Source organism: Cheilinus undulatus, linkage group 22 (genome assembly GCF_018320785.1).
Source record: "Cheilinus undulatus linkage group 22, ASM1832078v1, whole genome shotgun sequence".
In the NCBI taxonomy this organism is placed as follows: domain Eukaryota; kingdom Metazoa; phylum Chordata; class Actinopteri; order Labriformes; family Labridae; genus Cheilinus; species Cheilinus undulatus.
The window spans coordinates 11,439,835-11,464,274 of NC_054886.1; the positions used below are offsets into that span (position 1 = coordinate 11,439,835).

At 39.9% G+C, this 24,440-nt stretch overlaps 1 protein-coding gene across 1 annotated transcript in view; it reads right to left on the bottom strand.

The window, feature by feature from the left end:
• Positions 1 to 22,454, bottom strand: part of ppp1r14bb (protein phosphatase 1, regulatory (inhibitor) subunit 14Bb) — a 43,671-nt gene extending 21,217 nt beyond the window's left edge. The window contains exon 1 of the mRNA XM_041779858.1: positions 21,800 to 22,454. Coding sequence (XP_041635792.1) covers positions 21,800 to 22,000 — 201 coding nt within the window. The 5' untranslated portion in view covers positions 22,001 to 22,454. The remainder of the gene's footprint in view (positions 1 to 21,799) is intronic.
• Positions 22,455 to 24,440: the final 1,986 nt, after the last annotated feature.

A 24,440-nucleotide genomic window follows, 5' to 3' on the forward strand; every position in this document is an offset into this window, starting at 1 on the left:
TGAACCATGGCGACTGTAGACATGTCAGTACACGACTTTTGTCATTTTTGAAAAGAAAACAACTCACTGCTGTTCAAGGTTAATGCATAACATCTCTGCTGCAAAAAAAAGTTTTGAACTGGTATTTGGACACACATTTCAGGTGAAAAAAATATTCCACCTTCTGCAATTTGAAAATTGCAGCAGGCCATATTGTGCTTTATTCTATTTTTCCATTGATTGCCCAGCCCTAGTATGAACGGTATGATATTGATAATAGAGATGCATGATTAGATTTTTACCTTTATCTGACGCTGATTAACAAATTAATTTTAGCTGACACTGATACTTAAATTTAGTTCAGGCCTTAAAACACACTTTAAAGTGTGAGGAATGAGGATGAATAAAGAAAAGACTTTAAGCTGACATAGGTCTGCTGGTCCAGAGTAAAACTCTACTTACTTATTCGTTCACGCAGCCAGAATGTTCAGCTGAAAGAGGCATTTTCTATAGTTGGAGTATTGGTTGTAAATATTGGCAGAAAAATTGATCCAAATGCTGAGGTGTTTGAGTTATTTAGTCAGTGTGGAGGAGGTAGCCATTTTTGAGAACTGAAAACAAGAAATTACAAAATATTGTGATACGGTATGAGAACAGGAAGAGATGTTTGGTATCATTTTGAAGTTTAAAAGTCTTACACTCAGATCACCCTGATAGCAGGTTCATATTTAAAGCTTAACATCCTACTGGTGTTGTAGTATACAGTAGCACTGATGATGTCTCTTGTCCTGTCGGTTAATTGGTATGAGCTAATTGTTGTGTAATGTTACTTTCCGTGTGATCTGCACAGAAATACATCTCCCACCTCTCTCTCTCTCTCTCTCACACACACACAATGAAGATCAGTCTCTCTCTTCAGCCCACTCCAATTACAAAATCCCCCATGCATCCATGTGAAATACATAAACCATGAAGAATCTCAAGTGCCCACTCTCATCCTCCATCTTTACTCTGCGTCTCTTCTTCTTGTGTGTGAGGTTAAAGCAGCTAGAAATGACGGCTGATCTGAGGATCAAACTCATAATCACCGGCTGGCATTGACGTGTGTGCATGCATCTTAGTAACGCTGGGAAAGCAGCCTGAGGTGCTCTAACCAATTGATTTTTCCTTCTATTTCATCAATTACTAATTACCATGAGAGCAAATGATCAAAAGATTAAAAAAAAAGAAATAAAAGTTGAAAAAGAGAGGAAGAGAAATCCCAGAAACATACAAAAACACACACGCACTTCTGCACTATGAGCCAGAAGAGTCATTTCTACTACAATTGGTCTGAGAGACGAGATTACGTGCAGATTAAAGTAAGAATGCATACAAACAAGGATTACAGCAGATTAGCATTATGTCATTCTTGGCAAGTGCTCTTAAAACAAGCAAAGGGCCTAACCATTCATTTCTTCAGCTCATTCACTGAATTCCCTTTTTCTCAGAAGTTTGATACGTGAAGAGAGTTTCCAGGTCATTCAGGTTCAGACTCAGCAACTTTTCCAGAGAGTTCCACGTTTATTTGTGGAACCATTGAACTCATTCAGCTGTTATTCAGAAGTAATTAGTGTGGGTTTCAAAGGGGATTAGGGAAAATTGTAAGGCTTTTCATGCCAATCAATCATCCACACAAATTCTGACTTCTCCAACAATAAATAAATATTGGCTAATCTGATGAATGATTGCTTATAGTCACACAGCCATTTTTTTAGAATGAAAACACACAATGAGGTAGATTGCAGCAGATTATCACATGAATTATAAACCAGCTGAGTGAGTGTGGTCTCACACAGAGCACACAGGGGACGCAAACTTGTACAGCATAGCGAAACGCGACGCCAAAGGATAAAGCTGTTTAGACAATATTCAAAACCTGATCACTTTTTTCACCTTTATTATAACAAAAATGTCTTCAATGTTTTGAGTGTGAAGCTGCACTGTTATAAGTGACACCCTATCTGACCCGTAAAGGAAGACATTCTAATGGGATAGTTAATGCAGTGGTTCTCAACCCCAAAATATAGGTGCCAGGGACCCAGGACCCTGGAGGCCGCCCATAAGGAGGGATCAGAGGGTAGGTTTCTGGGACCCAGCCAAACCGGGGGCCCATGGAGGTCAGCAAAATCATGGTCCACATTTTATATTTGACCTGAATGATAACCACCCTTATCAAAGAAACAAATATCTCTTTATATTCATGTGTGTGGTAAATAGCCTTCTTAAAAGGAAAATAACTTATGTTAAAAAATGTTTAAAATAGGGGAAAAATTACTCAAATTAGTTATTAATGGCAGAAAAAGGTGGAGAGGGAGTTGAAATTAGATTTTAAAGAACATAAATGGGTTAAAAGTGGCAAAAATTAGGTGAAAGTGGCAAAAAATAACCAAAAATGGATCAAATTGGCAAAAATGTCGGGTGAACTGGGATGAAAAATTGATATAAACTGGCAAAAATTGGATAACTGTGGATAACATGGACAAAAAGGAGTGCAAATATGGTTTATAGGGCAATAATGAGGCAACAATAGGCAGAAAGTGGTTTAGAAGTGACAAAAACAGGCAAAAAAGTGGTGGAAAGGGTATAAATTTGACACAAATAGGCTTTAAGTGTCAAAAATGTGCTAAAATTGGCAAAATTGGTGTTAAAAGTGATAAAAATGTGCTATACTTTGGTAAAATTGGTGTAAAGTGGCAACAGTGTAATTCAAAAAATATTGTTAGTTTTTTTTAAGGCATCTAGTGACCCTCTCTTAGTGTCTCGTGACCCCAAATGGGGTCCCGACCCCAAGCTTGAGAACCACTGAGTTAATGAACATGTCATTCATGTTGAGACAGCCGGAGTAAACTTGACTTCTACTTCTGCATCAAATCTCCACTGTAGCATTCGCTGTAGGTCTGTGTAGCTCTGAATGTACATAGAAGCCTTCACAAATGGCCTGGCATGCACCTCCTCAAAAATGAAAAAGCTCTGTGATTGGTCAGCTGGGTGTGAGTTAAACAGCTGCAGATGACAAACAAATGAGTCAAATCTACAACCCTAGTTCCAAAAAAGATAGGACGCAGTATAAAATGTAAACAACATTTGGGTTTTTCATAAACCCAAATGTTTTTGACAGTTGAACATAAACAACACATCAAAAGTTGAAACTGAGACACTGACTAGTATGAGCTCATTTTGAATTTGCACAAGGCTGAAGATCAACACTGACGCTCGTGATCTTCAGGCCCCCAGGCCACACTGCATGAAAACAGGCATGATGCTGTTCTAGAAATCTCTGCATGGGCTCAGGAACTCTTCCAGAAATCTCTGTCCGTCAACACAGTGTGTGTTGCGGACAGAGACAGTGTGCTGCGCCGTCCTCTAAAGCAGGTTTAAGCTGCATCACGCAAAGAAGAAGCCACATGTGAACGAAATCCAGAAACCCTGCTGTCTTCTCTGGGCCAACGCTCATTTAAAATGGACTGAGGCAAAGTGGAAAACTGTTCTGTGGTCAGATGAATCAAAATTTGAAAGTCTTTTTTAGAAACCAAGAACAGCTGACTAAAGAAGAGAGCCGTCATCCAGCTTGTTCTCAGCACGGCATTCAAAAACCTGCTTCTCTAATGGTATGGGGTTGCATTAGTGCCTGATGCGGGCAGCTTACACATCTGGAAAGGCACTATCAATACCGAAAGGTTTTAGAGCAACATATGCTCCAACCTCCTCAAATATTTCAGTGGGACAATGCTAAACCACATACTACAAACATTACAACAGCATGGCTTCACAAAAGAAGAGTCTGGGTGCTAAAGTGGCCTGCCTGCAGTCCAAACCTTTCAATAGAAAAATCTGGAGCATCATAAAAGAAATCTAGTAAAGAAAACCCAGGATGGTGAAGGAGCTACAATCCTGCCTCAGACAAGAATGGTACAACATTCCTCTCCCAAAACTCTAGCAACTGGTCCCCTCACTTGCCATATGTTCACAGACCAGTTATAAGAAGAGGGAATATTACACAACGGTATTCATGGCCTTGTCTCTACTTTTCTGAGATGTGTTGCTGGCATCAAATTCAGTCATATTTTGACCTTTTCAACTCCTGACTTTGGCTTTTTAATCCCATATTTTGACTTTTAATAACATGATTTCATTTTTTTCTCATATTTTGACATTTTAAATGAATAATTTTAACTTTTTATACCATATTTTGACCTTTTACACTCCCAATTTTAAATTTCAGTCATATTTTTTTTAACTTTTTAAGTCATCATTTTGAACTCTAGCTCATATTTAGACATTTTCAACTCCTAGTTTTTTGCTTTTGAATCCCATATTTTGAAATATCAGGCTCACAATTGAAATTTTTAAGTCATATTTTGACTCTTAAAGTCATGATTTCAAAATTCATCTCATACTTTGACCTTTCAAACTTATGATTTCAACTTTCTCCTCGTATATTTGCTCTTTAAAAACATTTATTTTCTATCTTTAATATCGTGTTTTCATCTTTTGAACTAATAAATTGGAATTTTTGTTTAAGATTTGAGCCTGTAAACTTAACATTTTAACTTTTTTGAATTTCCAAATAATTTATCATCAGTTCTGTTGTTTTTTTTATATATATTTTATTACTGGTGAAAATGAGGTTATGGTTAAATGTTGACCCTGTTATGCCCTCAGGTTAGACCTGGATCCTGAATCCAGCCCTTGCTGTGATTGAGTTTGACACCCCTGATCTAATATGTTGTTTATGTTCTATTGTGAATAAAATTTGTGTTTAAAAGATTTAAGCAGCAAGCAGTTTTCAGTTACATTTTAAACAGTGTCCCAACTTTTCTGGAATAGGGGTTATACTTGCTGACATCCAAAAATGTCATCTCCTCTCTTTACTTCTTTGTCATAATTGCAGTATGATCAACTGATGCTCAATATTTATCAATTATTAATCATGGATCTGCAGAGCTACGTAGACAAACCAACACACAAGCATTCACAGCTGCATTGGCATCGCTACGGTGAAGGTTCATGATCAAGTACAAATCAGGGTTTGTACAGCTGTGGACAAGATTTGAAGAAAACAGCCACTAGAAAAAGATTTAACCTTGTGCACACCATGTTTTTCCCTTTTTGCTTCAACTTACTTTTTACTTTGGCAATGAGTTTTAAGGCCTGAAAACAGGACAGTATTTCTAGTCATGCCCCACCATTAATCAAATCAGCTGTTTGAGTCAGCGAATTACAGAAGAGACGTCAAAACAAGAAAATAAAATTATGATGGAAAGAAAATTAAATTACTGAGAAAGAGGATCAACCTTTAAGGTGTTGCCATATTTACAGCTGTGGCTCAGCTCTACAAGTCAAAGTCTTCTGGCTCGACAAATTAGATCCTCCTACAAAGTCATGAATGTGAATGTGTTTGAATGCAATACATTATTACTGAGCACTTTACATAGCAGCAATCAGTGTATGAATTAAGGTGGGCGGTAAACCGGTATTAATACCGTCACTGGTAAAATTATTGCCACAGAATGGATTTCTGCAACACCGTCATCACCGGTTTAAATGCCTGTGTTGTGCTGTGATGCACGCGCGAGGTGTATGTGCTCCCACAGCTGGCAGAGCGAGTGATTTGTGACGGACAGCTCAGGCTGTCTAGTCAATAGCACATTTAGCTCTTTAGTATTACATATAGCCAGCTAACCAACCAAATGTCACCCACTCTTGCCATTAAAACTAAGCATGGTTAGCAAGAAAACACATCTTCTTTCCTCTCAAAGTCTGACAGCTGTACCGCAACAAACTGTGCCGACTCTGTCAGCCTGGGCTTTAAGACAAGATAAGTGCTGCTTTGGCTGGTCTCAGTTTGTCGAGAGCCCAGCGCTGAAGCTCTTCATCTTACAACCGTTTAAAGGTCTAATTTAACTTTTAACTTTCTTATCCAAGTCCACAGTGAGTCAAAGATCCAGGCTGCAATGTTAAATGAGGTCAGAAAAGCTGCTGTAGGGGAGCAGGTGGCCTAGTGGTTAAAGGCGCTCCCCATGTACGTGGGCGGCCCGGGTTCGAATCCGGCCTGAGGCCCCTTACCGCAAGTCTCACCCCCACTCTTGACCCTGTTTCTGACTCTATCCACTATCCTCCTCTATCTAATAAAGCACAAAAATGCCCAAAAATAAATCTTAATAAAGAAAAAAAAAAAAGAAAAGCTGCTGTAAACAAAAACTCTCCAGTACAGCTGACAAAGCCAAGCTAACTCAATGCTAAACACACTACGTCCGTCAAGCTCTTCACAATAAAGGCCCGCGGCTGTTATTTTGCTGGCACGCTTTTATTGTGAAGGCCTTCACCAGGAAATGTGTTCAAGTCATTAGCAGCTTAACACACCTCATTAGGATAGAGACGACGTGAAACTTTGAGTGTAGTTAGACAGAAGTAAACCTAGACACAAAAAAACACATTTTTTTCTGTGTTCCTATGCTTAGACGTAAAGTGAGTATGCAATAAAAGGCTTGTTTAAGGGGCGAAGGGGGTTAATAACACTTAAGTTTGGATTGAAAAGCATTATCACTTTTTAATTTTGTAATACCATGATATAATACCGTTATCGTCAAAGGCAAGAAAAATACCGTGATATGATTTTTAGGCCATACTGCCCAGGCCTAGTATGAATATGTGGGAATGGATGGGTGACCTGTGTATTTTAATGGTACTTTACACAGTAAATTTTACTCAACAAATCAAAGACAGGTCTATATATTGTGGCCGGGATGGTCTTTATTTAAAACAGCTATGAAAGCATTACAACATCTTTAAAATCTCTAGAAAAACTTGTTTTCCATCAGAGCCACATGGCTGTCATTAGCGGGGACATGAAACATGTACTGTGTAGCACATCATAGTGCCAAATACAAAGGCTGTCTGGTGTTTAAGCTATGACAATGTTCAAAAATGTGGCATTCGTTAGACTTATATTGCTTTTCTCATTGTGAGGGAATCACCAAAGCATGTGGCAAACTTTGACAAAATTCAGTGCCCTCATGAGCCTGGTCTCTATCCTCGAATGGTCCTTTTTGAACTTGTGTTGACCTCTTTACTTATTTGAATAGGCAGATGGTGCTTGCCCATGGTTACTGTTTTACAATAAAGCAAACACTCTAGGTTAAATTTCTGTTTAAATTATGCATCTGTGGTTACAGGAGGAGGTTAAATTTGTCCCAACATGATCCCTTATTCATTTATTTAGCTGCCAGGCAATCCACTGATTCTTCCCCGAGGTTTGTTCAGAAGTAGGATAAAACACTTCTAAAGGGTTTCATGGCTACTGTAAGTAGATTAAAGGCATAATCCACCCAAAATCTTTCTGAACAGAAAACAACTGTTCCCTGAAGGCTTGAGCAGTGACTGGAAAGGACGTTTTTTTGAGGACGTTTGGTGACTTTTTAAAGTCATGAGACTTTTTATGTATGGAGCTGAATGAGGGACCTGATCATTTCATGACTACTTGAACTAATTTCAATATTGTGAGAGTATGAGTGAGTAAAGGAGGACTGAGTTCCTTCCTGATTAATCACCGACTTTATTCATTCCTGTCACTTAGCCCGATGCCCAAATATGGTCAGCTGTTCCTTCCTGCCCAGTAACTACATGTAAATTGCTGATATAGACTTGGTCCACAGTACAGATCCGTCTAGGTGAATACAAATAGGAATACAATGACACTATTAGGTATCCTGACTGTTTGTCTACCAGCATATTTGTCTGACTGTCTAAAAGCTGTCTGTCCATCTGTCCAAACACATTTCATCCACTTAGTTCTTCCCAGAGTGCTCAGTGAAAGCAAAAGCGTCTTGTCACATGACTTCCTCGATGCTGTGATACCATGAAAGCTTAAGCTAGGTGTCACATAGTAATGACATCATGGAGGACATATAAAGCCAACATGGCAGCGGTAGTCCAACCTCTTTATCTGTGGCTGTCTGCCTGCTTGAGCCTGACGTCAGGTCATTGCCAGCACTAATGCAACAGTGCCACAGCTCTGAGCAGTCTCCTATAAACCCATCAGGCCACACATCTATTACTACCTGCTGAAAGCTGCAACTATCCATACTAAATATTACAACTCTGACACCATCCATCACCATCTTTAAATAAACTGTATTCATTGGGACTAAATTGTGCCTATATTCTGTACAATCTGTCATCAGCCTACAAAAAAAATCCAATAAACGTGTTATACACCCACACCATAGCCAGAGACAGTAAATAAAGCTATACGCAGAGTCAGACATATGCCTCCCTGCAGTTACCCGTCAGTTCAACTGGCGTCTGCTCTAATGCACCTCCTGGGACTAAAATACCCTCATGAATGGATCTGTGTTACCTCACTCAACCTTCAGGCAGTTGGCATTAGATGCACCATGATAATAACTCCTTACAAATGCTGCATGCGAGCTGTGGCACATGCTAGTAGCAACTTTTGGACCGTGGCTATGTACGTTTTATTGTTTAAATACGTTTTCAGCATGGAGGCAAATAAAAACACATCAGTAAAACCTTATAGTTATGCTCATTTAAAACACCCTGGGGTCACATAAAGTAATAACACTGGCCTGGGCCCCAAACTGCACCACGATTATCCTCACCTCAAGGGTGCTTTACAAGCTCAACACAGCTATTAAAGCATACAGTTTTAAAATGCTGTTATTAAACAAGCACAGTGAGTAGCTAGGGACCAAGAGGAGTGCTTTCCTGAAACAAGCTGTATGATTTTAGGAACTTTTTATTCAGGAACACTTGTCATACATTCAACCATTTTATTGCAAAATGGATATACAGTTTTACTTGGCAGAGAAGGCTCTAGTTTAGTCAAGCAGCATGCTTTGACTTTACAAGGAGTACATTGCTAGAAACTCCCATATAGATACCACAACTCAAATTGAATAAAATAAAATCAGTTCAAAAGCAATTTAGGGATTTTGGGCCCCCGGAAAGAATATTACACAGGCCCCCCTTAACCAGCTAGCCAAGCAATAAATGTTGCATCAATTTTTATAAATATATATGCTTTTTAAATGCATTTTTGAAGCGTAATTTCTGCATTTATGAGCAATATTTTTACTATGGTTAAACTGAATTTACTTGCATTATTTCACAGCGCTGGACTACATCATTTGGACATTTTTAAGGGAGGAGTTGAGGCACCCCAGTATTTATTTTACCCTATTTGATACAAATTTCAGTCTGTTGACCCATTCATTTTGTTGCTTTTTGATAAATAATGACACTAATTACTAAGAAAAAAACCCTGGGTACAACAACCTTTATGCTATAACGCAGTGGTTCTCAACATTGGGGTCGGGGTCCTATTTGGGTTTGCCAGACACTGAGCGGGGGTCTCCAGATGCCTTAAAAAAATGAAGAAAAATGTTTGAATTACACAGTTGCCACTTTACACCAATTTTGCCTAATTTTAACCCATTTTTATCACTTTTTCCCAATAATTTGGCCTGTTTTAAAAATATTTTTGCAACTTAAAACCCATTTTTGGCATTTCAAACCCTTTCCACCATATTTTTCTGCCTGTTTTTGCCACTTCTAGTCCAAATCTTGCAACTCTCCACCTATTGTTGGCTCTGTTGACACATTATTGCCACTATTAACCCCTTTTACTACTTTTTAAGCCACATTTCACAATTTGATAAGCCAATCTTTGCCAGTTTCTGACAATTTCTGCCTCAGCTAACCCTTTTTGCCAGTTTCTATCAATTTTCATCGTTTTTGACCAAATTTATATCTATTTTTAACACTTATCACAATTTCAGCCACTTTTGAATCCCCCTTTACCACTTAACATGCACAATTTTGCATCTCTAACCCTTTTGTGCCATTTTTTTGCCACTTTGATCTAATTTATTTAGGGTGGAAAAAGTATGTGAACCCCTAGGCTAATGACATCTCCAAGAGCTAATTGGAGCCAGGAGTCAGCCAACCTGTAGTCCAATCAATGTGATGAGATTGGATGTGTTGGTTAAAGTTGTCCTGCCCTATAAAAAATACACACCAGTGTTGAATTTGCTGTTCTCAAGAAGCATTACCTGATGTGAACCATGCCTGGCACAAAAGAGCTCTCCGAAGACCTAAGATCAAGGATTGTTGACTTGCATGAAGCTGGAAAGGGTTACAAAAGTATCTCTAAAAGTCTTGATGTTCATGTGTCCATGGGAAGACAGACTGTCTACAAATGGAGAAGGTTCAGCACTGTTGCTACTCCCCCTAGGCGTGGTTGTCTTGTAAAGATGACTACGAGAGCACAGTGCAGAATGCTCAATGAGGTGAAGAAGAATCCTAGAGTCTCAGCTAAAGACTTACAGAAATCTCTGGCACATGCTAACATTTGTGTTGACAAATCTACAATAAGTAAAACATTAAACAAGAACGGAGTTCATGGGAGGAGACCACAGAGGAAGCCACTGCTGTCCAAAAAAAACCATTGTTGCACGTTTGAAGTTTGCAAAACAGCACCTGGATGTTCCACAGCACTACTGGCAAAATATTCTGTGCACAGATGAAAGCAAAATTGAGTTGTTTGGAAGAAACACACAATGCTATGTGTGGAGAAAAAAAGGCACGGCACAGCACACCAACATCAAAACCTCATCCCAACTGTGAAATATGATGGAGGGGCCATCATGGTTTGGGGTTGCTTTGCTGCCTCAGGGCCTGGACGGATTGCTGTCATTGACGGAAAAATGAATTCCCAAGTTTATCAAGACATTTTGCAGGAAAACTTAAGACCACCTGTCCACCAACTGAAGCTCAACAGAGGATGGGTGATGCAACAAGACAATGACCCAAAGCATAGAAGTAAATCAACAACAGAATGGCTTCAACAGAAGAAAATACGCCTTCTGGAGTGGCGTAGTCAGAGTCCTGACGTCAACCTGATTGAGCTGCCGTGGCATGACCTCAAGAGAGCGATTCAAACCAAACATCCCAATAATATTGCTGAACTGAAACAGTTTTGTCAAGAGGAATGGTCCAAAATTCCTCCTGACTGTTGTGCAGGTCTGATCTGCAACTACAGGAAACGTTTGGTTCAGGTTATTGCTGCCAAAGGAGGGTCAACCAGTCATTAGCCTAGGGGTTCACATACTTTTTCCACCCTGCACGGTGAATGTTTACATGTTTTGTTCAATAAAAACATGAAAACATATCATTTTTTTGTGCAGTATTAGTTTAAGCAGACTGTGTTTGTCTATTGTTGTGACTTAGATGAAGATCAGAATACATTTTGAGACCAACTTATTCAGAAATCCCAGAAATCCCAAAGGGTTCACATACTTTTTCTTGCAACTGTATAAAATACCACAGCTTAACTCTACAATGGACCATGATTTTGCTGGCCCCCAGTTTGGCTGGGCCCCAGAAAGCTCACCCATTTTTCCCCCCTAATGGGCGGCCTTGTCTGCACATGACTATTCTTAAATGTGCATGGCTGTGTTCAACCACCTTCAGCTGCCTTTTGGCTATTTTCAGCAGCTCTTCCACAATTCAGCTCTCAGCATCCCCACGAAATTTCAGCTGAAATTGTAATTTTAATCTAGTTTTATTGCGCTTTTCCACCCGTATTGTGGATAGGGCAGTACATGGAGTCAGAATGGGGATTGGATAACACAACTCAATACTTTCCAGTGACATTAAAGCAGTCACTGTCTGCTATGTTGTTTGCTACAAGCAGCTTCATCTCATCACACTCCAAATATGCACCTGTTGACTTGTGATTCTAAGGTAAAATGGTTTTGTTTGAACCTTTAAACCCTTTAAACCTGACTGACAGCCTAACTGTGTTACAGTCAGAGGATAAAATGACAAGCTCATCAGGCTTAGCAGGTACTGAAACATAATACTGACAGGTATGAGAAGGTTGGAAGGTGTTCAGCATGTAACAGCTACACAGCCTGACACATGTCAGGGCACATGCTAATGCATGAATGCAAGTCTCTTATAGAGCTTTCTTGGAGCAAAAGTTACAGTCGTTTTTTTTTTTTCCAAACAAAGACAGGGTGCATTTAAGCCTTTGAAATCATTTTATAAAGTCTACAATCTACTATCTTTGATAGTAATTAGATTAAATCAATATCTCAGAAGTTGCAATATAACTGAAATGTGTCAAAATACCAGTTTAAATTTTTTTTTGAGGCAGAAATTTTACACACATTATACAAAGATTCAAGTTTCTATTTTAGAATAGTTTACAAAGATCCTGCTTTTATGTTTATATGTTTTTCTTAATGAGAATGACATAAAATGATATTTTTTCACCTAAGTAAAGGGGAAAACATTATGAAAATATCTGGATACATGAATTCAGCATCTTACTTGAGAATTTTTTTTCATAATTACCCAATACAACAAAAATAAAATCGCATTTCAGAACAGTATGTACAAAGTGGAGCTCATTTGGATTGTTTTTATAACCGCTGACTGACTCCAGACAGTAACCCAGCTAGAAGCTGGACAGCCTGCTCTGCCTACAGGGGGTCTGGTTAAGGCTGCAAACGAAGGCTTTGAATCGCCTGTGCAGAGCCGTGTCTCCAACTGAGAAACCGTCAACTCAAAAGCTGGAAATAATCTACATTAAATGCATGTGCCATTATCATTAAAGGAGAACAAGGAAAAACTAAACATTTGGCACACAGGGCAGGTGAGATTAGGAGAGTCTGAAAAAGAGGCCATGAGGTATAACTGCTAAGCTGTAGTTGTAAAGTAAAAGGTTAAGCAGATCAGCCACTAAAGAGTGAGAGTGCTTCATGATGACTTGTGAACGTCTAGACGTGCAGATATCTAATAAGAGCAGCGGTTAAAAACAGATGAAGAAAAATAATCAATTTAGAGACTTTAGTGTTGATTTGCAATGATGACTCATGTGATATAACCTTGCAAAGCAGATGGACTGGCCAGATTCCATGTCTGACATTAGGCAGATCCATTTTGCAACGCTCCAATTTAAAACGATCAGTGCCACTTCAGGAGAACAAGATGGTAGCTTCAAGCAAAATTTAGTTGTATTGGAAGCAGGTAAAGTCTGCTGCCTTTGTAGCGATTAGCTTGAATGTAGCTATAGAGTAGCAGCACTTTTATCAGAACTGGACGACGGGGAAGGGCAAAGAAGCATGCTCAAAGCTTTTCATGATGGGAAAGATTTCTCTGCTCTTTTCTCAACTTGCTTCAGTATGTGTTTGCAATAGTTACAACCTGGGTTTAGTGGTATTGCAAGCCAGTAGCAATGACTGCCTCCAGTGCAGCTGTTAGCTCAGGTGTAGCTTCAGTGACAGTGTTTGTCAGATCTGGACAGCGTTTCTTAACTTAAACAGTAGCACCCTAAAAGCACTTCGTGTTTCTCTTACCAGAGCTGGGCACGCCTACTTCCTCATTTTCTCTTGTCGTTTTGATTAGCCCGCAATGAATGTGACAGACGTGCATGTTTGTTCAATCACCTTAGAAAAGTCTGTCCATTCCTAAACAATTTGGAGTTTTCCTAGAAGAATGTGAAATATTTCCCATGCACTGGATATAGTCTATCTGGTATTTCTGATTTGGACCTTGGGACTTAAAAGCTGATTTCAGGCCTGTTAGCATACATTGAGCCAGCATTAACATTAAGGTCACCGTTTAAAAATGTTCATTTTTGCGGAAAGTGGTATTCTATTCTGTCAGTTTCTCTACTGTTTGGGTTTCTCACACACTTCCTGTAATAGCATGCATAAACATTCCCCTGAATGACTCACATCCCTCTCTTTATCCCAATCTTTCTTCATCCATGCCTTCTCGTGCTCGTCGTTCTTCACTTCCTTCCGTTCTTACTCACACACTAACTCAAACACATGCTCAGTCACCCTCACTCAGATTATTCTTTTGCCCTTATCTCTTACTCAGTTGATTTATTCACCATTAAAAAACTCACATGGTCAGTCAGTGGGTCAGGCTACAGTGCACTGACTCAGAGTCTAACATGTAGAACCACATGCAACCTATTAACAGGATGTGTGTCCGTGTGCTGGTGTAGGGGGTGTTTACAAAGACACACTGGAGTCTTTCACTCCCGCTGTGTAACAACCAGTCTTTGTAGTCGCCCTCTTACACACACTGACTGAAAAAGGCTATTGCTGATTGGTATTCAGACCTTTAAGTTGAGGGTTCAAGCAAATGTTGCTGTGTTTTTGTGCTTGTGTGGGTGCTTTTAAAAGGTAAAGCCAGTAAAGGAGGCCAACTTAATCCATGAGCGGCAAAGCTATGAAATTACAGCTGTTCCAACAACTAGGCTTCCCATCTGAGTGACTGACATGCACAGACACACAACACCAGGATACATGTTGACCTGGTAGGAAATATCACTTCTGTGATTGTCTGTTTGAGAAGAAAGCAGACCAGAGTGAAAATGAAACACCGGCCTGCACAGTAAAAACTAAAGTGTTGAAATCTCTGTCAAAGATTTCAGAGTAGTTAACTCCCATAGAGTAATTTTAACTCCATTATGCGTGAAACGGCCTTCAATGTTGCAGATATTTGACAGTGTTGATCTGTCTAACTCTGTAGAGGAGTGGTTTACAAACTTTTTTCGCCCAAGGAACACCTAAGGTTAAGCCAAAATCTCAAGGCACACCATATTTAAATCGATACAAAATAGATTTTTTAAATAATGTTACAGTCAAGGTGGCCTACAAGAGGAGATAAAGGGGAGAGCTTTCTGGGGCCCAGCCAACTGTGGGATCATGGAGATGGCAAAAGGTGGTAAAAATGGGTTAAAAGTGATGAAAAAACATGGAAAAATTGAGCAAAAAGTGGTCAAACAATGGGTTGAAATTGGTAAAGATAGGCAAAAATAGGCAAAAATAGGTTACAAGTGGCCTAAAAGGGTTAAATGTTGTACAAATGTGGTAAAATGGGTTAAAAGTGAAAAAAGGGCAAAACTGGGCAAAAAAGTAGTCAAAAGAAGGCAAAAGTGGGAAACAAATTGGCAAAAAGTGGCAAAAATTGAAAATGTCAAAAAGGTAGCAAATATATTACAAGTGGCAGAAAAGTGACAAAAAGGGTTAAAGTTGCTTAAAGGTGGTAAAAGGGGTTAAAAGTGATGAAACAATGGCCAAACAATAGCAAAATTGGGTGAAACATGGCAAAAAAATTGTCAAAAATGGTAATCTGAAGTGGCAAAAATGCTAAAAAAAAAAAAAAAAGCAGCAAAATGGTTTAAGTTGTCAAAAAAAAAAAGTGGCAAAAATGGGTTTAACTGGTTAACTTGGTTAGAAATAGCCTGAATTAATCATTTCACCACCAGTTTCAACCCAATAATAGCTTGCCATGCTGTTCAGCTCTTAAAGAGGTAGTGAACACTAACATTTTTTTCAACTGTACATTGAGGTGTCTGACTGAACTATGATAAAACACAATAGTGTTGGTGTTGTAGCTGAAATTTGCACCAAACTGATAAAAATCTGGATTTTACGGCTCTTAATTAGCTCAAACAGCCATCTGCCTTGAAAAATCTTTTCTGAAAAGGTGGTGCTTATGTGATGTAGAAACCGACCATCAGTAGGTTTCTACGTCACTAACTCTATATAAAAGGTAATATGTTACTGCCTCTAACTGACTTTACCATTCAGAGGCCACTCTAGAGGGGCCCCTCTAGAGTGGAAAACTCCTCCACTTTAAAAGATCGCTGTGAGGCAGCTGTGCTGTGGGACACTGTCTGTGTCTGTCCCTGACAAAGGGACATCACTGTCACTCCCGCCTCATCTGGAAAGCCCCGTCCTTTTCCCCTCCCTCCTCTCAGAACCAAACTGTTCACTTTCTGTGCATTTTTTTTAATTACAAAGGTGGGCGGGGTTAGCTTTGAGCCGGGGGTTCACTTACACTTTAATGAGGTAAATGTTAGCCAGGATGCTAGCACCAATGCTACTGATCCAACACACAAACACTGATATCATCAATAAATCCCAAGTGGGGAGGTCCCATTCTCTGGGGTTTTCAGGGGTCCAGCCAGATTGGTGGGCAGGCCTGGTTACAGTAGCTGCTATAAAATTATACTAATAAGGTATGATACAAATACACATGGCACACCTAGGCTTGCCTTGAGGCACACTGTGCCTTGCCACACCGTTTGAGAACCACTGCTGTAGAGAGTAACACTGCTAATTTATTTCAAATCTGCAGATATGTAGGAAGGGTTTTCCCATTATGACCTTGGGCGTAGTGTTTAGATGTGTTTTATATGAGTTTAAATGTGTTTAAGATGTGTTCGCATGTTGCCTATTGTACAGTAAATCACTGCCAGGATTCCTTTGCTAATGTTTCTGAAGAACTTTTGTTGTTTTGTTGTAGTAAACACATCTGCACCATGGGTGAAGTTATATGTTGAGGGTAATTGTGTGAAGACAGTCACTGGAACTACATAACTAAGCACCCAGTGACAATATGCTTATAATGCAACTTTATTAGCATGTACCATTCATGCATGAGAACATGGAGATTTGCTTTGTTATTCTCATTTATGGGGTAAAACTAAGGACATTTGAGATGCACTGTCATGTATCAGTTACTGATATGTTCATTACTACAAAAGAAACATAAAAAAAATCTCCCCTTGACATAATGATTTAATGTTAAAAAGCTCCTAGATGTGTCAGACAGGACCAAATACACTTGAATGCAGTGTTAAAGTGAACTCTTTCACTTTAACACTGCAACATTTCCTGTGCGGTCTGATGCTTTGACCTCATGCTTGAAAGGAAAAAGTCACTTTGCTCTATGTATTTGCACTCAGAAGTCACTGGCTTGTTTGTAGAGCCTCACTGAGTGCAACTGCAGTTTAAAAAGAGGACTTTAGTCACTTCCATTATATAACTTGCTATCTACCCTTAAGAGTGTATAGCAAGTAATAGCAAAGGACACATGTTACAAAAACACTTTCTCCCACTCTGACATCCCTGCCTACTCCTACTACTTTTTCCTTCTCCTCTTGCCATCCCCTCTAGGTTTTTTTTTTCTCCTTTTCTTCCCCCGTTTATTGCATTCTTGCTCACCAATGCTGCCGTTATCCTGCTCGTATCCACATCTATGTGTCTGTGTGTGTGTGTGTTGTGTGTGTGCGGCCACGTAGGACCCTGGAGTTTGGGGATTGGTCCGCCCACTCGCTCCACTGTTAACCATGTAGCTCCTGGTGAGCTCCGGAGAGCTGAGAGAAAATACTGTAAGCTAGACAAATTAACATTTAACAGCAAGGTTGCTATGGCAATGGTAATTTCAAGGCTGAAGTGAAATTTTATCATTTTTGCTACAAGTGGAGTTGTGGACTTGATAAAAAAGGGTTTCTCCTTTTCCACAGAGGAGCAAAAGCTCACTTATGTTTATATGAAAAGTCAGAAATGGAGCAGAGGCTCAATAACTATAAAGACAGGGTGCAAACAAATGTGATAATATTATTATATGTGCAATAACTCCAAATATCAAAACAAGTCCTGACAATAGTGTTTATATTTATAGCAGTGAGCTCAGAGTAGAGTTTGGAATGTAATCCGTGGGAAGGGTTGGAGTTTGGAGTCAAAATGCTCAGGCAAATTTGATCTAGCTCTAACAACAATCATCATGATTCAAATTTGTGCAAATAAAATCACTGTAAACTTGACTGGTTTTCAATTCTATTAACTTTATATAAAAGGAATTCCTTGAAAAAGTTTTTGATCCGGTTGTCAGATTGAATAAGTTCTGTGTCCTACAAATGGCAGGCCAGATGTATCTTCCATGTGATTTTAATATCTCTCATACTTTTAACACACACTTTGTGGAGTAAGCTTGACTTATAGCTATTTTTGGTTCCATGCTTTAAATAATTCAACTGTTTGACAGTAACTTTCAGTTATTTCTGTGGTCTCCCACATTTTTTAAATCAGATTCTGTTCACAAACAACCAGAGCCTCCACTCTCAAAACTCCAAATCATGTGCGACCAAACACGACTTCAGATTAAAAAAGCTAAATGTGGCTAACGTTTAGCTACCTGTTACATCAATTGTTACCACAATTTTGGTCCATCTCCTCTCCTTGTGGTTTGCTTTACAGGATAGGCTGTATAAAAACTTATGCTGTCGCCAGAAAATCAGCTATCCCTGATGTCCCCTTGACTTAATGCGTCATGTTTACGATCGCTGCCATGGCTGTGCTCGTTGTGCTTCCTCCTTCAGTCAGCTTGCCTCCTGATAGGCCGCCTTCAATGTTACCTCATTCAACAGGATTTCTTGCTGTAAATATTTAACATGTAAATAAATGTCTCAAATCATAGTGGCTCTGATTGTCTTACGAGTGGGTTGGAAAGGAAATGATCACTCTCTACACACCACAGGAAAACCCGTCAAGATTTCTGGCCATCATTCAGCCTTCGGTCAGAAAGGGGGACTCTAACCCAAAATCAGCACCATTATCTTGTAGTGTGAGACTTGCTTTAGGGTCTCATGATCAAAAGCAATAACAAAGATCTAGTGTTGATAATAAGCATGTGAATAAAGGAGGTGTTGTTAATGTGGAGACGACCGCAGTCAAGTACAACCTATCTGGAAAGACTAGGGTCGTGTGCAAAACATTGCATCTGTAAACTAAGTCAGTAATGATAAAAGCAACTGAAATACAGAATTCTTTTTATTTTACCTTAAATTACTCAACTTAATCTTCATTTTCAATATCCAACCCCAACAGTGGTGAGTTTCTGCTTTATTGGGCACCTTTAATAAACCAGGGATTGATCCTTTAAAAAAGCAAAGCCCCTTTTCATTAAAGCATGGCATTTTAATAGCTGGGACGTGTGTTAATCTTTCCTTTCAAAGAAAGACAATGAGAACAGTGGCTTTTGAAGGTGATACAATTTCACTCTGCTTTCTTTTACTAAATGGACGCAATCTTTTTTTCCGCTGCATGGTTAACCAACATAAACATTTAACAAGGCTTGTTGCCATGGATTCATACTCAGCTCCTTACTATTACCCATGGCAACTCTGACTGGTAGGCTGACTAAGTGGCTGGATGAATATCTGACAAGCTGGCTGGAGAAAAAGACTGGCTGACTGCTTGTAGCATGTTTAAAGGGATTATATGAATGGGGAAATAGCTCATTATGAATTCCCTGTTGAACAAGCTCCATGTGGTTTTTATTAATAGTCAGAAAAAAAGCACCCAAGACAGAAAAGAAATAAGAATTGGAGGGTGAGATGTGAAAGTAGAGGTATTAAAAGAGTGATGAACAGGATGAAGCACAGGAGGGAAAACAGGCATAAAATCCAAGGCCACATGCTCCATGTCTTTTGTTATAGTGAACAGGGCTCTCCCAATACCCGCCATGCTCTCTGACCGGCTAAAGCTGCCTCTCCAGTTACGCTGTTTAGCAGCACGTGCTCCACATTTCCCAGTCTAAATGAGCCCAACGTGTCTCCATCAGTGAAGCGACTGTAAATTAATCTCTTTGTTGTCTAGGCAGAGATGGGATCGGGACAATGAAGACGGGGAACCTCCGAGGATGGTGGCAAAAACAGGCATCATAACTAGAGCTGAATGAGAGATAACAAATGTGGCAGAGATCATTAATATACCATTTACTATGTGTATCTTCTGATATACCCGTGATCTGACAGTGATATATCTTCACAATCCATGTTGTTTTGCTACTGCAACACCTTTTTGGAGAGCTTTTTGGACTGTGTATGGCCTTGTTTGCTCAGTTGGAAAACTGACAACAATCAAGCACCAGTGCATTAAAGCATGCGTGACTGAAAGACTGAGTGGATTAGGGAATGAAAGATGGATGGAGGATGGCTCAGTGAATGACTGAGTCTATACCGCGAAATGTTTATCAATAAAAATGGGTATTGTTTGCTATAAATCACTGCAGTCTTGCTAAATAAGATTATTTACAGCGTAAACCAATCTGAAAGGATTTATTATGTGAAAATCACTGATTTTCTCCAGGCTAATCATAAAAGGTCAAACAAGACAACAAAGCTGTTGGATTTGCTCCTGAACTCATCTAATCATACTTTTTTGACTATGCATGGCTTTAATGCATTGCATTTTAATCAATTATTGGCAGACAATCAAAGCACATTGATTTCAAAATCCCCTGTAGGCCATTTAATCACCTCTGCTGGCATGTGAATCCCTGCAGTATCTCTGCTAGTTCATTATAATCCGCATCTATCGTCATAAAATCCTAATGAAAAACGTAGGCAAAAAAGTCCACAGAGATTGATCTAGTTTTTTCTGATAAAAGAAGTATCAGTTTTAAAGCTTTGTTGCAGCTGATTACAGTAGTTGCATGTTGCTGGAAATGATTATGGACTTTCAGGTGTTAACTTGGGGACAACAGGGCCTTCTGAAGAGTCTTATTGCACTTGGCAACCACAGGGACATCCGTCCTATTGAAACTTTTGAGAATAGGGATTTGCTTCAGGATCTCTTATGAAATAAGAGCAAGAAGCCGACCGAGTTCCTCTGTTTTCCTCTGCACCAACAAAGTCAAAGTCAAACTTTTAATCCTCCGCAGACCAACTTCACCTTGTGTGAGAATGTGTGATATTGCTTCCAGCCTCTTGCACTCCTGACTTTTCTCTCACAGATAACCTACCAGGAATTCTCCAAACCTGTTAAGTCGTTGTATTCCTCACGCTAGGAATAGAATGTGGGTCAATGCCAGCTCAGTAGAGTCGACATGAGCTTACCAACTACTGACGCCAGCAGCTACACTACAGCTGCCACCAGAAAACATTATGACTACATGGATCCCTGTGTGTCACCGTGACTTTGGGTTTGATGTGTGACAGTGCAGGAGGGGGGCTGTTAAGCTTGCTAGCCACAACTGATAATCATGCACAGTCATTACTACATGCAAGGGGTTCATTATGAGGGCCCCCTGACAAGATTTATGCCTGGGACCTCCCACCTAGACTCATCAGTATCACCTCATTTGTCTTGTATGCCAGCAGCACAGATGAAAGTCCCTCCTTCACCACCAACTACTACATTTGGCACTACTTTAAAGTTTGCAATTACATGAGGTAAAAACGTAGGGGAGAGGGGTGCATGTAGCAAAAATCCCAGCCAAGATTAACCAAACATATCCAGACACAAAGTCTAACATTTTCATGCACTATTACATAAATTATTTTCAACTATCAAATGCTAATGTTTTAAAACCCCAAAACTGCTTTCCAATAGCAGAATAAAAATGAATTCTACCCCCTTAGTATGACATAAGTGGCTCATTCCTGTCAACCAATGATATTGGATTCAATTAATTCACAGGTGTGCTTTAAAACAGCTTCAGCCAATCAGAGCAGAGAGCACATGCTGCCTGTTTCATGATGGGGCTATAAAGCTTCTTCAGCTACATTTAGCCAACCTGTGAGAGGGGGAGTGAGTTGAACCATAACACTCTTATGTGACTGCTTCAAACGTCCATCATGATTTCTTTGTTTCTCCTAACGGCCACACTCGTTGCTACTTTCCCCTCAACATTACCTCATCCACTTACATATGGCCCACATACTATAGGCTATAGAAAAAGCAAGGCTAGGCCAAAAGCAGCGACAAAGGGCCTTTTAATGTTGCTTTATCAACAGTTTGCATTAGTGAGAGACGGACAGACAAGCTCCAGACCTGGTAAACTGACTTACGGGCTGTACTATGGAGCCCAATTACTTAGAAGAGCCGCCTAATCAATACGTTCGATCGGTTTCGTGGCCGGTTATTGTTTGGGTCTTTACCTCACAGTCGTAGAGGTCCGTTAGCTGGTCGATAATCCACTCCTCCAGGTTCAGTCTCTTCCTCAGCTCCTTACGGTCGTATTTGACGGTTACTCGCCCTTGCTTTCGAACGGGTGTCTCCGGTTCTTCTGTGGTGCCGGCCGGCGTCTGGAAATATACCCGGGGTTGAGGGCTCGTCTCCGGGCTTGTTACTGCAGCCATGGTCGCTCCGTTTGGGAAAAATTCTCGCCCCCGTAGGTGTGGAAGTGTGAAAGGGGCGACGGGAAAAGAAGCGATGCGGTCTGTGGAAGTGCGGCTGTTCGTTATTCCGCACTGAAAAATCCCGACTGATAAATGTGTGACTTGAAAGCCCCCGAAGAAACAACCTAAGACCTGATGCTTTTGTTGTCCAAATTCGCTCAAAGGATCATTGGCAGTGGGTGGCCGCTTCCTTACAACCAAGGGAACCGACGGCACGATGAAACGTTAAGTGTAACCGGCTTATTGTGCTATTTACAGCATGCAAACTCTGCCTATAAAAAAGAGAGGGCAGCAGTAGCAGCGCCGGCCTCAACTCTTCATTCAGTACAAAGAGAAATCACACGTCTCCCTCTCTCTCTCTTCTCTCTGTCGCCACGAGAGCTGCGTGCGCGCGCTCTGACTGGACTCGAGCGCATCCGACGTAGCGAGACTGAAAAAAGAAAAAAAAAAGAGCAAATGTTGATTTTCCTTTTCCAACTTTTAAACTAGTCCACTCCCCCTTTTCTCTGCGCCTTCTCAAACATATTAACCCACCCCCTGGACTTCATTATTCTCCTTTAGCACAGTTTAACTAACTTTGCACGTGGAAGGTCTTATGCTCGCCCCAACAAATACAAACACCACTGAACAAAGACATATGCTTCTTTGATCCCGTGTTTACCTTAGACCCACTTTGAAAGAAATTCATTCTTTCAAACTGGGTTACCAACGACCTATTAAGACAGTTTCAACAGCCTAACTTTTGAGAAACTTTTTGACTTTTAAATGACTCAATATTAACCACATTTCCCCTTCTTAGGATCAGTGTTAATTTTGGCAGCTATTTTTAATTTTAGTCTTAGTTTTAGTCTTTAAATGAAATGCAGTTAAGTTTTAGTCATATTTTAGTCATTTCTATCCTTTTTAGTTCTCGTCCAGTTTTAGTCGACAAAAACTCACAACATTTTAGTCTACTTTTAGTCCATAAAAAGTCCTCACATTTTAGTCTTTACTTTTAGTCCAAGCATTTTTTTTTTTTTGCCTAAATATGGTAGTGTGTTCTCTGCACCCTGCCAAGCCTGGGGTCCCTGCTTTCTACAGCTGAGAGGCAGAATAGATACAGATGCATTGTTTTTTTTTTGACAGATTTACCCACAGTGGAGAAATATCACGGATTTTGAATGTCCGACGAAAACTAAATTACATTTCAGTCTAGTTTTAGTCATCTTAAAGGAAAAATAAACTTAGTTTTTGTCAGTTTTAGTCATCAAAATATCTATTTTTGTTAGATTTAGTCTAGTTTTTGTCATGGAAAAAAAGGCTGTCAACAAACATTTTTAGTCATTTTGTTTTAGTCGACAAAATTAACACTGCTTAGGATCTGAACTTTAGGTGCCCAGCTCCTCATTAAATTGCTGCATGGAGAATTCCTTGCAAGTGTTCGATCCTCCTGCTAAACCGCTCATTTGTAAAAACAAGAAGCATTCCCCCACTACCTTACCATAATTCTACTCATTTTGCTAAGTTATTGCCAATAACACCATAAAATATCAACACAGTTGTGAATGCAGGGCCTGTCACATTGTTTCTCTACACATTATCCTTTTTCCTACAGTAACTGACAAAAGGCCTTAACCAATACTTAAATTGTATGTCTGTTAAGTTGAAGGGCTTAAAATATTATCTCACTAAATTACCTAACATTTGCACAATTGAGTTCTGGATTTTTCTGCCATTAATTAATAAATGAATTATTTTTCCTGACAGAGAATTATCCTTTAGAATTTAGTGTTTTGTTTGCTTAAATCTTCTTGTCAATGCTTTAAATTCTGTACTATTGGGAGATAGAGCTAATTGCGGAGGTCTGCGTTGTTACCACTTTACACCAGGAGAAGGCGGACATAAGTAACTTCAATCCCAGCAGCATTTTGGGTGTGCTTCTACTCAAAGTTTTGGAGTTTATAGAGTTTGAAATACGCACGTCCGGTCAAGGGGATGAGTCGAGGCGTAACAGAGAGAACGACAACAAATTGTAGCGAGAATACTCACAATGCTGGGAGGAATAGAGGATTATTCACCCTCTGCCATGACTTTCAGTCATCCAGTGAGACCATGGGTGAGACTGTCAGTGCATCTGTTGGCATCAGCAGGCACTGCTTACCATGACAGTCCACCCGTAGCAAAGGCAATGCATTGCCTCACTGTGTTTCCACCCCACCAGGGAGGGAGTAATCGACAAATGCCGTGGTGGGGAGTACATGGGGACGGATCCATGAATTTCTTAAAAGATTCTTCACTATTGGGAGATAGGGCTAATGGCGGAGGTCTGCGCTCTCTGAGTACTTTTCTAGTTTGCGGCTGTGACTGCTCTGTTTTTATGTCTGTGTCTTTGTTAATAGTGCTGCTGCCTATCTCCACCAGG